Source organism: Etheostoma spectabile, chromosome 15 (assembly GCF_008692095.1).
Source record: "Etheostoma spectabile isolate EspeVRDwgs_2016 chromosome 15, UIUC_Espe_1.0, whole genome shotgun sequence".
NCBI classification, from domain to species: domain Eukaryota; kingdom Metazoa; phylum Chordata; class Actinopteri; order Perciformes; family Percidae; genus Etheostoma; species Etheostoma spectabile.
The window spans coordinates 25,621,940-25,636,765 of record NC_045747.1 but is presented as its reverse complement, the minus strand read 5'-3'; the positions used below and the strand labels follow the sequence as shown (position 1 = coordinate 25,636,765).

At 42.7% G+C, this 14,826-nt stretch overlaps 1 protein-coding gene and 1 long non-coding RNA gene across 5 annotated transcripts in view; both read left to right on the top strand.

Moving 5' to 3' along the window:
• LOC116702410 (uncharacterized) overlaps positions 1–14,826 on the top strand; it is a 295,446-nt gene that overhangs the window by 28,343 nt on the left and 252,277 nt on the right. The window lies entirely within an intron of this gene.
• The window catches only part of cers3a (ceramide synthase 3a), a 46,263-nt gene that overhangs the window by 9,741 nt on the left and 21,696 nt on the right, over positions 1–14,826 (top strand). For all 4 annotated transcript variants that reach the window (XR_004335143.1, XR_004335142.1, XM_032536573.1 and 1 more), the window contains 3 exons: positions 32–124; positions 13,745–13,873; positions 14,124–14,230. Coding sequence is in view for 2 of the 4 variants with exons in the window: in XM_032536573.1 (XP_032392464.1) it covers positions 32–124; positions 13,745–13,873; positions 14,124–14,230 (329 nt within the window). In the remaining 2 variants the exon portion in view is untranslated. The remainder of the gene's footprint in view (positions 1–31; positions 125–13,744; positions 13,874–14,123; positions 14,231–14,826) is intronic.

Sequence of the window (14,826 nt, the reverse complement as noted above, 5' to 3'; positions counted from 1 at the left end):
TCTGTGTCTGTGTCTCTCTCTCTGTCTACAGTCCATGCTGGAGTCTCAGTACTGGTATTACATCTTGGAGATTAGCTTCTACGGCTCTCTTCTCTTAAGCGTTGCCTTTGATGTCAAGAGAAAGGTGAGTAGTGGTTGACTTTGTTGAATCTCCTGCACTCCTGATCTTTAAATCCCTTGCTTTTATTCCCATAATAGAAGTAATTTTTAACACAGTATTTTCACATATTTGTGAAGTAATATATAAGCTGAATTTTTACTCGTTGACTACTACAAGCCATTTTTGCAGAAGTTATCTTAACATGCAGTCTGTGCTATAGTTTACCTCAGTGAGTCCTCAACAACACTGCTAATATAAAAACTCTACACTGTGCAAAAAACGTTTGGAACCCATGCGCCAGAGGACCCTGTATCCTATCTTACAGTTGACTAAATTAATCAGACCATGTGCTATTGGTGTAAGGTTTGCCGAGGCAAAGGCAAAAAAACTGAGAGGAATATCCAGTTTGCAGTTCAGATGTATATTCACAGGATTGTAATGTTCATCTCACGCAGCCATATTGACAGTGCAAGCCTGACCCCAAACAATAATTAACTAAAGAAAAGAAATGTTTAAGAAACACAAAAACACGGATGACATTGACTGACTACATACAAAACTGTAAACAGCAAAAAATAAACCCTTGCACAAGCTAGGCCCTTTAACTATGGGCCCTGGGAGCTCTCCACACTTGCTTTACTTAGTTTTCATGCTGGTCAACCAATCCCCCATGGACATCCACCTCTTGGATGGGTTTTTTGTTACACCATGCCACACTTTAGTGGTACAACAAACATGTGTTGTTGGCGGCCTTCCGATACGTTCCACAGGGCAAGGTGAACCCATCGACAATTGGGCTTAAGCATGGCGCTGTCAGTTGGTCCATTGAGCAAAACAGCAGCTGTCTCCTCAAGTACTGGATATTCATGGTCTCCGAAGGAGATTTTGGTGAACCCCCGACCTGTATTGAGCCATCCTTAAATATCTCATGTTATGCAAATTTTTAGGTTCGTAATTGTATTTAGAGGTTGTATGAGAAATTGTTTACATGGTTTAATTTTCAAAAAACACCATATTTTGGTCATATTGCATATTTCTGCCACTCCTCTTTACACCTGTGTGTTGAGCGCTTCGTTTTAGCTACAGTGAGGCATTTTACTTCTATTCCATCTTTGTTGGGAGTAGTACATGTGCAATACCTAGGTAAGGACTATTAGCCAGTCAGAAGCAGAGTAGCAATGATAAGCAGGCTAGTGTGATCCAAAATAAACTTGAGAGTCTGACCATGAAACACAGGCAGAACAACCCGAACCAGCTTTGCAACCTCAACTGGAGCAAGACATTTCAGAGTGTTAAGTTATTTAAATGTTAAAAAATGTGTCTTTCATACATAATGTTTTAATTCTGCCCTGTCTCCTTAACATGTCGATACAACTATCTGAACTCTTTGGGCCTCTGCTCTAACTAGCTTGGGTTGAGTGTGCGCTACACTAGAAGCTAAACAAGCATTATAACGTGTGTTACAAAGTGACGCTAAATGACACACGTTTGTCCCGGAAGTAAATGCTGGACTACTATAGAGCTGTTTGGAGCAGGTTGTGAACAATGTTTTCTGTTTGAGATGGTAACTACCTTTCGGGTGGACTTTGTTCTTTTTCACTTTGTAAACCTATAAAATGCTCAAAAAATATATATAAAACAATAAAGGAAAGGGAAAAAGCCCAAAAGCATAATATGAGCACTTTAACCCTCTGAGCCCGAGACACTCGCCCACGAGTAAAAACGTACCTCTGATTCATAGTCTAATAACTTTTGAACCATAAAAGCGATTTACTCACTTTCGGTTTTGTTTAAATCCTGACGTGTTCGGCTTTATGGCGGTCTTTTCCCTGTCTTTCTAGCCTCTACAGGGGATTTTCTATCCAGCCTGGAACTTCAGCCTCTTTGGGCTTTAAATCCATACTGTTATATCCAAGATTGATCCACTTTATATCCATAATTCATCGCGTTTTGGCTCATCTCTGTCGCTGGCTCGCTCCTCCGCGTCTGCCCTGTCTGTTCTGTCTATTTTTCAGGAAGTGCATGCCCATATATGGGAGATAAAGGCACCCCTCTTGTATGGAAGGCCAGAGGGAACAAAAATGCCTATATACTCTATGGAAGGCAAAATGGTGCACTATTTAGACACATATTTGCTTGTATAACATTACTGTGGGTGTAATATCAATAAATATGACATTATTATGTTATTATTGGCATAAGTAAATGTCATGAGAGCAAAACGTCTTGACTTTTTTGGAAAATAATGCATGTATTTTGTCAACTGTATAAGTTATAATGATAATTTCTTCACAGTGTGACTCCCAAGACATATGACAAGTGTTTTAGAATGGAAAATGGCTTAGGTTTTACTTATATGTCTGTGATATCAATACATATCTGAAAGATTAATTAATTAAGTAATTTATTTATTTATTTATTTCTTTATCTTTAAGGCCCTACAACCATTTTTAACATGCAAGTGACCTCACTGCAACCCAAATATTCCAATAACCCAGTTTGTCCTAAAAAAAAGATGTTCATATCTTGACTGTAGACAACAGGGTTGATGTTTTACAAGCTTTTTTATAAAATAAATCCAGACGGAAATTAAACTGTAAAAATGGCCTCAGGGCCCAGAGTGTTAAAGACAAAAGATCCTTCAAACAACACTTTTGTCTGTGAAAAAAACATTGTATAATTTAATAATAAAAAAAGATGTTAACATTTTAGCCTCATGATGGTGCTGGTGGCACTCTAGTTAGGTAGTCTGGTAAAGACTTTCAACAATCTCATCACCTATTGAACCAAAAATGTCCGGAAGAGGAATAAGGAGTTTCAACAGCACCTATTGTAAAATGAGTCTGACTGTTAATTTCCCTCCCTCTGTCCGCTTTGTGTGTGCCTGATATGGCATCACAGGAATCAGCTCCCTATGCTACAAAGTTTGGCCTGCACTGGGCAAGACTGAAATTCAAAAATCTAAAATACTAATTAAAGCTGCAAGCAGCGATGGAGGGCCCTCGCTAACCCGCGCCAGTCGGGGTTACTGGCGGACGCCTCTCCTTGCGACCGCGCATTTGCGCGTCACTCGTACGCTGAAAATCGTTGCCCATGAAAAGTGAACTCCCTGCTGAGTTCATTGATACCTCACACAAGCCTATACGTCATACAAGTCATTATCTGTGAAAGGGGGCGTGGCCACATCATACTGGGTGGGTCAAACATCATTAATAATTAAAGCTGCAAGCAGCGATGGAGGGCCCTCGCTAACCTGCGCGAGTCGGGGTTACTGGCGGACGCCTCTCCTTGCGACCGCAAATTAAAGCATCAGTCATACGCTGAAAATCGTCGCCAATGAAAAGTGAACTCCCTGCTGAGTTCATTGATACCTCACACAAGCCAATACGTCATACAGGTCATTCTCTGTAAGAGGGGGCGTGGCCGCATCTTAGGGGGGCGGGTCAAACATCACCAATGAAAAAGGAAGTCTCTGCTGAGTTCATTGATACCTCACACAAGACTATACGTCATACAGGTCATTATCTGTGAAAAGGGGCGTGGCCGCATCATAGTGGGGCGGGTCAAACATCACCACTGACAAAGGAAGTCTCTGCTGAGTTCAATGACACCTCACACAAGACTGTACGTTAAACGGTTCAAATGTTATGAAAGGGGGCGTGGCCTAAGTGACGGCGTGGTCATAATAAAGGGGCCGCCTCAGTATCACATGTTAAGTTCCATGTAAATCGGATGATGTTTGTCATATAAGGCATATTTCCTGTTGCCAGATGGTGGCGCTATCTCCAAAAGTAAATGTTGGCCTGTAGGTGTCCTCAGGCCTGGACACTTGGTGATTGTGGAAAATTTCAAGCAGATAGGACAACGTACACTGTAGTTACAGCCAATTTCATCTTCCTCGCTAAACACCCAAAATGGCCGCCATGCCACGCCCACACCGTATGACGAAAAGTTTTTCTTTTAATAAGTTTTCATCGGTAACATTTTAGGATGATACACACCAAGTTGGAAGATGATCGGATTAAATCTCTAGGAGGAGTTCGTTACAGTATAGCACCTTGTCTTTTAGGTGTACTTCCTGTTGCCACTAGGGGGCGCTATGACTTTGAGCAAATTTCGGCATGTAGATGTCGTCAGGGGCGGACTCAGATGTATCCTGAAAAGTTTCGAGCTAATCGGACAACGTACGCTCAAGTTACACCCACTTCCTGTTTCGGTGGCAAATCGCACAAAATGGCCGCCCCGCCACGGCCAGGCCCTATGACGAAAAGTTTTTCTTTTAATAACTTTTCATCGTTAACATGTTAAGATGACACACACCTGTGGACATGTGGAAATGGGCAAAATCGCACTAATTTCGCACATTAAAAACAAAATGGCGGACTTCCTGTTGGGTTTAGGGGGGGGGCTACAATGGAGTTTTATGTCCGCCCTGCGCCCATTCCCGAAACCATTAAAATACGTACATTTTCACCAGACTTGATGCGACCGCCAAATTTGGTGAGTTTTTGAATATGATAAGTCCTCCAAAAAGGCAATTCATTTGCCGGATAAAAGAAAGAAAGAAAGAAAGAAAGAATAATTCCTTCAGTTCCAAAACAATAAATGGTTGGGTTCAGGAAAGCAATAGACGGTTGGGTTTAGGAAAGCAATAACGGCACTTGGGTCAACAACGGGAAGGTTGGGTTTAGGAAAACAACAACAGGATGGTTTCGGTTGGGCTAGAGTTAGGGTTAGGGTTAGGGGGGTTAGGGTTAGGGGTCAGGGTTGGGGGGTTAGGGTTAGGGTTTAGGTTTAGGAGAGCAATAGACGGTTGGGTTTAGGAAAGCAATTACGGGACTTGGGACAACGGGAAGGTTGGGTGTAGGAAAATAACAACAGGATGGTTTTGGTTGGGCTAGGGTTAGGGTTAGGGTTAGGGGTTTGGGTTAGGGTTTAGGTTTAGGAAAGCAATAGACGGTTGGGTTTAGCAAAGCAATAACAGGACTTGGGACAACAACAGGAAGGTTAGGTGTAGGAAAATAACAACAGGATGGTTTCGGTTGGGCTAGGGTTAGGGTTAGGGGCGTTAGGGTTAGGGTTACAGGGTTAGGGTCAGGGTTGGGGTTTAGGGTTTGGAAAGCAATAGACGGTTGGGTTTAGGAAAGCAATAACGGGACTTGGGACAACGGGAAGGTTGGGTTTAGGAAAATAACAACAGGATGGTTTTGGTTGGGCTAGGGTTAGGGTTAGGGGTATTAGGGTTAGGGTTAGGGGGTTAGGGTTAAGGTTAAGTTTAGGTTTAGGAAAGCTGTAAGGTTGGGTTTAGGAAATCAATAACGGGACTTGGGACAACAACAAGAAGGTTGGGTGTAGGAAAATAACAACAGGATGGTTTCGGTTGGTCTAGGGTTAGGGTTAGGGTTAGGGGGGTTAGGGGCATTAGGGTTAGGGTTAGGGTTACAGGGTTAGGGTCAGGGTTGGGGTTTAGGGTTAGGAAAGCAATAGACGGTTGGGTTTAGGAAAGCAATAACGGGACTTGGGACAATGTGAAGGTTGGGTTCAGGAAAATAACAAAAGGATGGTTTCGGTTGGGCTAGGGTTAGGGTTAGGGGTATTAGGGTTAGGGTTAGGGGTTAGGGTTAAGGTTAAGGTTTAGGTTTAGGAAAGCTGTTGACGGTTGGGTTTAGGAAATCAATAACGGGACTTGGGACAACAAGGCTTAGGGGTTAGGGTTAGGTTTAGGAAAGCAATAGACAACTACAATAAGGTTGGGTTTAGGAAAATAACAAAAGGATAGTTTGGGTTGGGCTAGGGTTAGGGTTAGGGGCATTAGGGTTAGGGTTAGGGGGTTACGGTTAGGGTTAGGGTTTAGGAAAGCAATAGAGGGTTGGGTTTAGGAAAGCAATAAAGGGACTTTGGACAACAACGGGAAGGTTGGGTGTAGGAAAATAACAACAGGATGGTTTCGGTTGGGCTAGGGTTAGGGTTAGGGGAGTTAGGGTTAGGGTTAGGGGGTTAGGGTTAGGGTTTAGGAAAGCAATAACGGGACTTGGGACAACAACTGGAAGGTTGGGTTTAGGAAAATAACGGGATGGTTTCGGTTGGGCTATGGTTAGGGTTAGGAGGGTTAGGGTTAGGAGTTAGGGTTAGGGGTTAGGGGGTTAGGGGGCTAGGGTTAGGGTTTAGGGTTAGGGTTTAGGGTTTAGGTTTAGGAAAGCAATAGACGGTTGGGTTTAGCAAAGCAATAACGGGACTTGGGACAACAACAGGAAGGTTGGGTGTAGGAAAATAACAACAGGACGGTTTTGGTTGGGCTAGGGTTAGGGTTAGGGTTAGGGGAGTTAGGGTTAGGGTTAGGGGGTTAGGGGGTTAGGGTTAGGGTTTAGGAAAGCAATAACGGGACTTGGGACAACAACTGGAATGTTGGGTTTTGGAAAATAACGGGATGGTTTTGGTTGGGCTAGGGTTAGGGGGTTAGGGTTAGGAGTTAGGGTTAGGGGGTTAGGGTTAGGGTTTAGGGTTAGGGTTTAGGGTTTAGGTTTAGGAAAGCAATAGACGGTTGGGTTTAGCAAAGCAATAACGGGACTTGGGACAACAACAGGAAGGTTGGGTGTAGGAAAATAACAACAGGATGCTTTCGATTGGGCTAGGGTTAGGGTTAGGGTTAGGGGTGTTAGGGTTAGGGTTAGGGTTACAGGGTTAGGGTCAGGGTTGGGGTTTAGGGTTTGGAAAGCAATAGACGGTTGGGTGTAGGAAAGCAATAACGGGACTTGGGACAACGGGAAGGTCGGGTTTAGGAAAATAACAACAGGATGGTTTTGGTTGGGCTAGGGTTAGGGTTAGGGGCGTTAGGGTTAAGGTTAAGGGGTTAGGGTTAGGGTTTTGTAAAGCAATAGAGGTTTGGGTTTAGGAAAGCAACAACGGGACTTGGGACAACAACAGGAAGTTTGGGTTTAGGAAAATAACAACAGGATGGTTTCTGTTGGGCTAGGTTTAGGGTTAGGGGCGTTAGGGTTAGGGTTAGGGTTAGGGGGTTAGGGTTAGGGTTTAGGTTTAGGAAAGCAATAGACAACTACAATAAGGTTGGGTTTAGGAAAATAACAACAGGATAGTTTGGGTTGGGCTAGGGTTAGGGTTAGGGGCATTAGGGTTAGGGTTAGGGTTAAGGGTTAGGGTTAGGGTTTAGGAAAGCAATAGAGGGTTGGGTTTAGGAAAGCAATAAAGGGAATTGGGACAACAACGGGAAGGTTGGGTTTAGGAAAATAACAACAGGATTGTTTCGGTTGGGCTAGGGTTAGGGGAGTTAGGGTTTAGGTTTAGGAAAGCAATAGATGGTTGGGTTTCGGAAAACAATAACTGGACTTGGGACAACAACGGGAAGGTTGGGTGTAGGAAAATAACAACAGGATGGTTTCGGTTGGGCTAGGGTTAGGGTTAGGGGAGTTAGGGTTAGGGTTAGGGGGTTAGGGTTAGGGTTTAGGAAAGCAATAGACGGTTGGGTTTAGCAGATCAATAACGGGACTTGGGACAACAACGGGAAGGTTGGGTTTTGGAAAATAACAACAGGATGGTTTCGGTTGGCTAGGGTTAGGTTTAGGGTTAGGGGGTTAGGGGTTAGGGTTAGGGGGTTAGGGTTTAGGTTTAGGAAAGCAATAGACGGTTTGGTTTAGGAAAGCAATAACGGGACTTGGGACAACAACTGGAAGTTTGGGTTTAGGAAAATAACAACGGGATGGTTTCGGTTGGGCTAGGGTTAGGGTTAGGGGGGTTGGGGTTAGGAGTTAGGGTTAGGGGGTTAGGGTTAGGGTTTAGGGTTAGGGCTTAGGGTTTAGGTTTAGGAAAGCAATAGACGGTTGGGTTTAGCAAAGCAATAACGGGACTTGGGACAAAAACAGGAAGGTTGGGTGTAGGAAAATAACAACAGGATGGTTTAGGGTGGGCTAGGGATAGGGTTAGGCTTAGGGGGTTAGGATTAGGGTTTAGGGTTAGGGTTTAGGGTTTAGGTTTAGGAAAGCAATAGACGGTTGGGTTTAACAAAGCAATAACGGGACTTGGGACAACAACAGGAAGGTTGGGTGTAGGAAAATAACAACAGGAAGGTTTCGGTTGGGTAGGGTTAGGGTTAGGGGAGTTAGGGTTAGGGTTAGGGTTTAGGAAAGCAATTGACGGTTGGGTCCAGGAAAGCAATAACGGGACTTGGGACAACAACGGGAAGGTTGGGTTTAGGAAAATAACAGCAGGATGGTTTTGGTTGGGCTAGAGTTAGGGTTAGGGTTAGGGGGGTTAGGGTTGGGGTTAGGGTTAGGGGGTTAGGGTTAGGGATCAGGTTTAGGAAAGCAATAGACGGTTGGGTTTTGGAAAGCAATAACGGGACTTGGGCCAACAACAGGAAGCTTGGGTGTAGGAAAATAACAACAGGATGGTTTCGGTTGGGCTAGGGTTAGGGTTAGGGGAGTTAGGGTTAGGGTTAGGGGGTTAGGGTTAGGGTTTAGAAGAGCAATAGACGGTTGGGTTCAGGAAAGCAATAACGGGACTTGGGACAAAAACAGGAAGGTCGGGTGTAGGAAAATAACAACAGGATGGTTTCGGGTGGGCTAGGGTTAGGGTTAGGGGGTTAGGATTAGGGTTAGGGTTTAGGGTTTAGGTTTAGGAAAGCAATAGACGGTTGGGTTTAGCAAAGCAATAACGGGACTTGGGACAACAACAGGAAGGTTGGGTGTAGGAAAAAAACAACAGGATAGTTTTGGTTGGGCTAGGGTTAGGGTTAGGGGCGTTAGGGTTAAGGTTAAGGGGTTAGGGTTAGGATTTTGGAAAGCAATAGAGGGTTGGGTTTAGGAAAGCAATAACGGGACTTGGGACAACAACAGGAAGTTTGGGTTTAGGAAAATAACCACGGGATGGTTTCGGTTGGGCTAGGGTTAGGGTTAGGGTTAGGGGCGTAAGGGTTAGAGGGTTAGGGTTAGGGTTTAGGTTTAGGAAAGCAAAAGACAACTACAATAAGGTTGGGTTTAGGAAAATAACAACAGGATAGTTTGGGTTGGGCTAGGGTTAGGGTTAGGAGCGTTAGGGTTAGGGTTAGGGGTTTAGTGTTAGGGTTTAGGAACGCAATAGAGGGTTGGGTTTAGGAGATCAATAACGGGACTTGGGACTACAACGGGAACGTTGGGCTTTGGAAAATAACAACAGGATGGTTTTTTCGGTTGGGCTAGGGTTAGGGGGTTAGGGTTGAGGTTAGGGTTAGGGTTTAAGTTTAGGAAAGCAATAGACGGTTGGGTTTCGGAGATCAATAACGGGACTTGGGACAACAACGGGAAGGTTGGGTTTTGGAAAATAACAACAGGATGGTTTTGGTTGGGCTAGGGTTAGGTTTAGGGTTCGGGGGTTAGGGTTAGGGGTTAGGGTTAGGGGGTTAGGGTTAGGGTTTAGGTTAGGAAAGCAATAGACGGTTGGGTTTAGGAGATCAATAACGGGACTTGGGACAACAACGGGAAGGTTGGGTTTTGGAAAATAACAGGATGGTTTCGGTTGGGCTAGATAGGTTAGGTTGGGCTAGGGTTAGGTTTAGGGTTAGGGGGTTAGGGTTAGGGGTTAGGGGGTTAGGGTTAGGGGTTAGGGTTAGGGTTTAGGTTTAGGAAAGCAATAGACGGTTGGGTTTCGGAAAGCAATAACGGGACTTGGGACAACAACGGGAAGGTTGGGTGTAGGAAAATAACAGGATGGTTTCGGTTGGGCTAGGGTTAGGGTTAGGGTTAGGGGAGTTAGGGTTAGGGGGTTAGGGTTAGGGTTTAGGTTTAGGAAAGCAATAGACGGTTGGGTTTAGGAAAGCAATAACGGGACTTGGTACAACAACGGGAAGGTTGGGTGTAGGAAAATAACAACAGGATGGTTTCGGTTGGGCTAGGGTTAGGGTTAGGGTTACGGTTAAGGGGGTTAGGGTTAGGGTTTAGGGTTAGGAAAGCATTAGACGGTTGGGTTTAGGAAAGCAATAACAGGACTTGGGACAACAACGGGAAGGTTGGGTTTAGGAAAAAAACAACAGGATGTTTACGGTTTATGTCCTGCTCATTTGTGGGTTAGGGTTAGACTACACTTTTGCTTCCTACTTATCTTGTTAGGGGATCCCAGGTCCTTCCAAGGCATTCAATCACAAATTGAATGCTGAGAATAAAGTCTTCAGTTTGAATTAGAAAGAGAATATTAAAGCTTCAAGCAGCGATGGAGGGCCCTCGCTAACCTGGACGAGTCGGGGTTACTGGCTTTTTAATAACTTTTCATCGGTAACATCTTAGGATGACACAGACCAAGTTTGAAGTTGATCGGATGAAATCTCTAGGAGGAGTTTGTTAAAGTATAGCACCTTGTCTTTGAGGCCTACTTCCTGTTGCCACTAGGGCGCGCTATGACTTTGAGCCAATAGCGGCGTGTAGATCTCGTCAGGGGCGGACTCTGATGAATCGTGAAAAGTTTCGAGCTAATCGGACAACGTACGCTCAAGTTACACCCACTTCCTGTTTTGTTGGCGAATCGCACAAAATGATATGATAAGTCCTCCAAAAAGGCAATTCATTTGACGGAAAAAGAATAATAATAATAATAATTCCTTCAGTTCCAATAGGGCCTTCACCGCTGTCGGTGCTCGGGCCCTAATAATAATAATAATTCCTTCAGTTCCAATAGGACCTTCGCCGCTGTTGGCGCTCGGGCCCTAATTAATTAAATCAACAAAGAAACAGGACGGTGATGTAGTGTTTGATGAAAAACAGAAAAGACAAGTGATCAGAGAATTATGTGTAGATGCATATAAACAAATAGAAATAGATACCAGCCGGGAAAACATTTTGTTAGATAAACTTCCGTCTTACAGCTCGCTGAACTTTTCAGAACTTGTGGGAAACATAAGAAAGGATGAAGTTATGCAGGCCATCAAATAACTAAAAGTTGGTAAAAGTCCCAGCCCTGACGGTCTGTCTACAAACTCTTATCAGTTAAATATCGATGATACAACAAACGTCCTTACAGAGATGTATAATGAAGGTCTGAACCTTTTATCAAGTTGTAATGTGTCTGTATGAAAAAGGTGATGAAAATGACAGTGATAACTATAGACATCTGACTAGAATGAACACTGATTATAAAATATTAGCCAAAGTAATTATGAATGGATTAAATGAGATACAAGATGGAGTTGTAGAGAAAGAACAAATGTGTGCCATAAAAGGCCGTTTAATGTGGGATAACATCCGCACATTGAGAGAAATGATAAATATGCTTGATTAAAAGAATTCTATATAATCATGCTGGACCAAAAAAAGCCTTTGATTATATTTCAAGAGACTATTTATGGGATGTAATGAAGTCTTATGGCTTTCCAGAAAGTTTTATTCATTTGATCAGATGTCTGTATGTTAAATCTAGTGTGCGTGTAAATGTAAATGGTGTTCTAACAGAGCCCTTTAATGTGTGTGTGTGTGTGTGTGGGGGGGGGTGTAATGGGACTGCCCTCTGAGTGCTGCTACATCCGGCCATCAGCCCCCTGATTAAGCCATAAACTCTGACAGTCTCATATCTGGTACACACGTTGGGCTAGTGCCCAAAGTTACTGCCATGGCGTATGCAGACAATGGGTATAAGATTGTACATTGCTTTTGTTAAAAACGTGCCATCCACAGGAATGCTCTCTGGGAGAGCCTGACCAGGTCCAGAATTTAACATAATTTATGGTGATTTTATGTAGACTATGAAAAACTTCAAATAGACTGGAATGGCCTCTTGAGTAAAAACGTTTTTTTTAATTAATGATTATGAATCCGGTGGGTATACAAATCATAAACACCGAAGGAACCTAGTTCTTGAATAAAAAATAAATAAAAAAAGAACCTTTCTGAGAACATTTGTGATATGAAATGGCTGATGTCCGTAAGCAGACTTCTTGTCAGATCTGTTGTGTCTTGGAGTTGCTATGTAACAACAAAAGAATGTCCTATGTAGGGATGAGCGAGTACAGCATTATCTGTATCTGTATCTGTTTACCACATGAATTATCTGTATCCGGATCCGTACTCGGACTGGGCGGGGCCTAAACCGGAAGTGGTCAGATTTAACCCGGAAGTGGGTCGGGTTCTCTTGAAATGTGTAGGGCTTTAACCGGTATGTTATTTAAGCATGCAATTGATATGGGTTGATCAGAAATTGTTATATTTATTGCTGATTTGAAAACTATTTACATGACAGCATTGAGCTTCAGATCAATGGTGTTGGCATGGTAACAAACAAACTATATACAGAACGTTTTGCAACAATGAAACACATGCGGTTGCAATTATGAAGTAAAATGTAATGAACAAGAGTTTTCATACTCAATATAACTTTCTTTTTTTAACTTTTTATTTTTTTATGATCAGTGTGATTTTTTTTTTTTTGGTTCTTTTTTTTTTTTTATTTCCACACCAGGTATATGTGTGTGTGTGTGTGTGTATGTGTGTGTGTGTGTGTGTGAGTAAGAGAGAGACACAGAGAGAGAGGGGGCGGGAGGGCGGGGGCAGCTGACAGTAAAAAAAAAAAAATTCCGATGGCAGAGACCCAACGGGAGTTGCATTTAAACCAAGCAGCATGTCTGAAACCCACGTTCACCAGAAATCTACTGGTTACTATGTAAGGACTACAAACCCCACGTTCACCAGAAATCTACTGGTTACTATGTAAGGACTACAAACCCCACGTTCACCAGAAATCTACTGGTTACTCTGTAAGGACTACAAACCGAAGTGAAGCTGAAGAAACCCTAAACGTTAACGGAACAGGTCCGCAGACCGAATTGACTGACGGAGCGGGAGCGGGAGCGAGCGAGAGCGAGCGAGAGAGAGAGAGAGAGCGCGAGAGAGAGCGAGAGAGAGAGAGAGAGAGAGAGAGAGAGGCCGAGGGAGCGCATTTCTCCATGTTCTGTGTGTGTGTGATTGATCCGAGCGGGTTTGTAGGCGGGGGGGGGGACGACGCTGTGATTATCACAGAACGCTGCGCGGCCAGTTGAGGAGTTTTATTCAATCCGAGCACGGATATTGACTCATATTACTCGTATAATACTTGTACTCGGCAAAAGTTCTTTATCCGTACCGATACTTGTTTCAGCCAGGTACTCGGATCACCCCTAGTCCTATGATTTACTGAAATGAAGATGAGACACAACAACATCTCTTCATTGACTGCTACAGAGCAAAAGAAGTCTGGGACAAATTCAAAGTGTATGGTGTAAATTTTGACCTTTCATGTAAATCTGTAATGTACTGTATTATAGATGATATCCTACCAGAGAAACACAGGGAATTGATACAGAAAATCATATGTATTGTATGTTTTAAGTCATGGAAGACAAGATGTTACATGGTTTTTTAAAGGGCTGTCATAAACTGTGATGACGTAAACAGGTGGTTACTGAACTAAAGAGAAGAAGAACTCTAGACAGCTCCTTTTTTGGAACATTTTGACCTTGTGATATACAGCACTTCACGAAAGATACACGTTATGAAAGAATCTACGCACTTAGGGAAGGAGTCTTGTCACCAAATGCACTTTACTAGCCCATTTTAGTTAATTTTGTTATTGTCTATTTAAAAAAAAAGTAAAGACTTAACCACGTTAATTGACTAATTGATTTTCTCCCCATAGGACTTTAAGGAGCAAATCATCCACCACTTGGCCACACTGGTCCTCTTATCATTTTCCTGGTGTGTCAACTACATTCGTATTGGAACGCTGGTGATGGTCGTCCATGATGCCTCTGATGTTTTATTGGAGGTCAGTCAGTCACACCAGTCTCCTGGTTGAAAGTCCTGTATTTCCTTGACCCATCTACCTCTTCCCTACATAGTCTTTGGTGCTTTTTATACAAAAAGGAATACCTGAATTTTTTTCTCTGATCCATTATCATTACTATGGCCACTAGAATTCAACGCTTCTATGAACATAAATCTGGGTCATAATAAGCTGCATATACAGTTGCATTTTGAAATGTGGTTAATTAACAATACAACTCATCTTCTTTTAGTCTGCCAAATTAACCAACTATGCCAAATGGGAGAAAACCTGCCAAAGTCTTTTTGTTCTGTTTGCCATAGTGTTTATGGTAACACGACTGATCATCTTCCCATTCTGGTAAGCTCATAAGTAAGGTGTACTTGTGTTTTTGTGAAAGAGATGTATGAATATGCTACATTACAGTAAGCTTTAAGTATGATATTTCAGTTTCAAGTCAAGTCAACTTTATTTGTCAATTCTACAATTTGTATCAGACATACAGAACTTGCACGGTGCAATAAGGACACGTATGTATAATATAAAAGATGAGAAATATATACAAATAAAGATAAAAAAAGATAAGTAATATGTACAAATAGGACAAAAAAGATAAGTAATGGGTAAGATAAGCTTTGTTGTTGCACATTCACATTTACCCAACAGTTAGACCCTGGTGGGCAACTATCTGCATTGAATAAAATTGAATCAACACCTCTCTTAAACTTTTTTTAAACAAACTGACATTAGGCATTTAGAGACCAGCAACGTAGATGAAGGCCTCCAGGCCTGTTGCATGAGATTGCATTAATTTAAACTAGGTGGACCTAACAAACTGAGTGTATATGAGAGCTGATGGTATTTGCTGAAGACATTATTAGTGTAAAACAAATGATAAAACTATGACCATAGGTCTAAATTTGGTTTGTCTTTTATCTAGGATCAAGTTTTGGCTC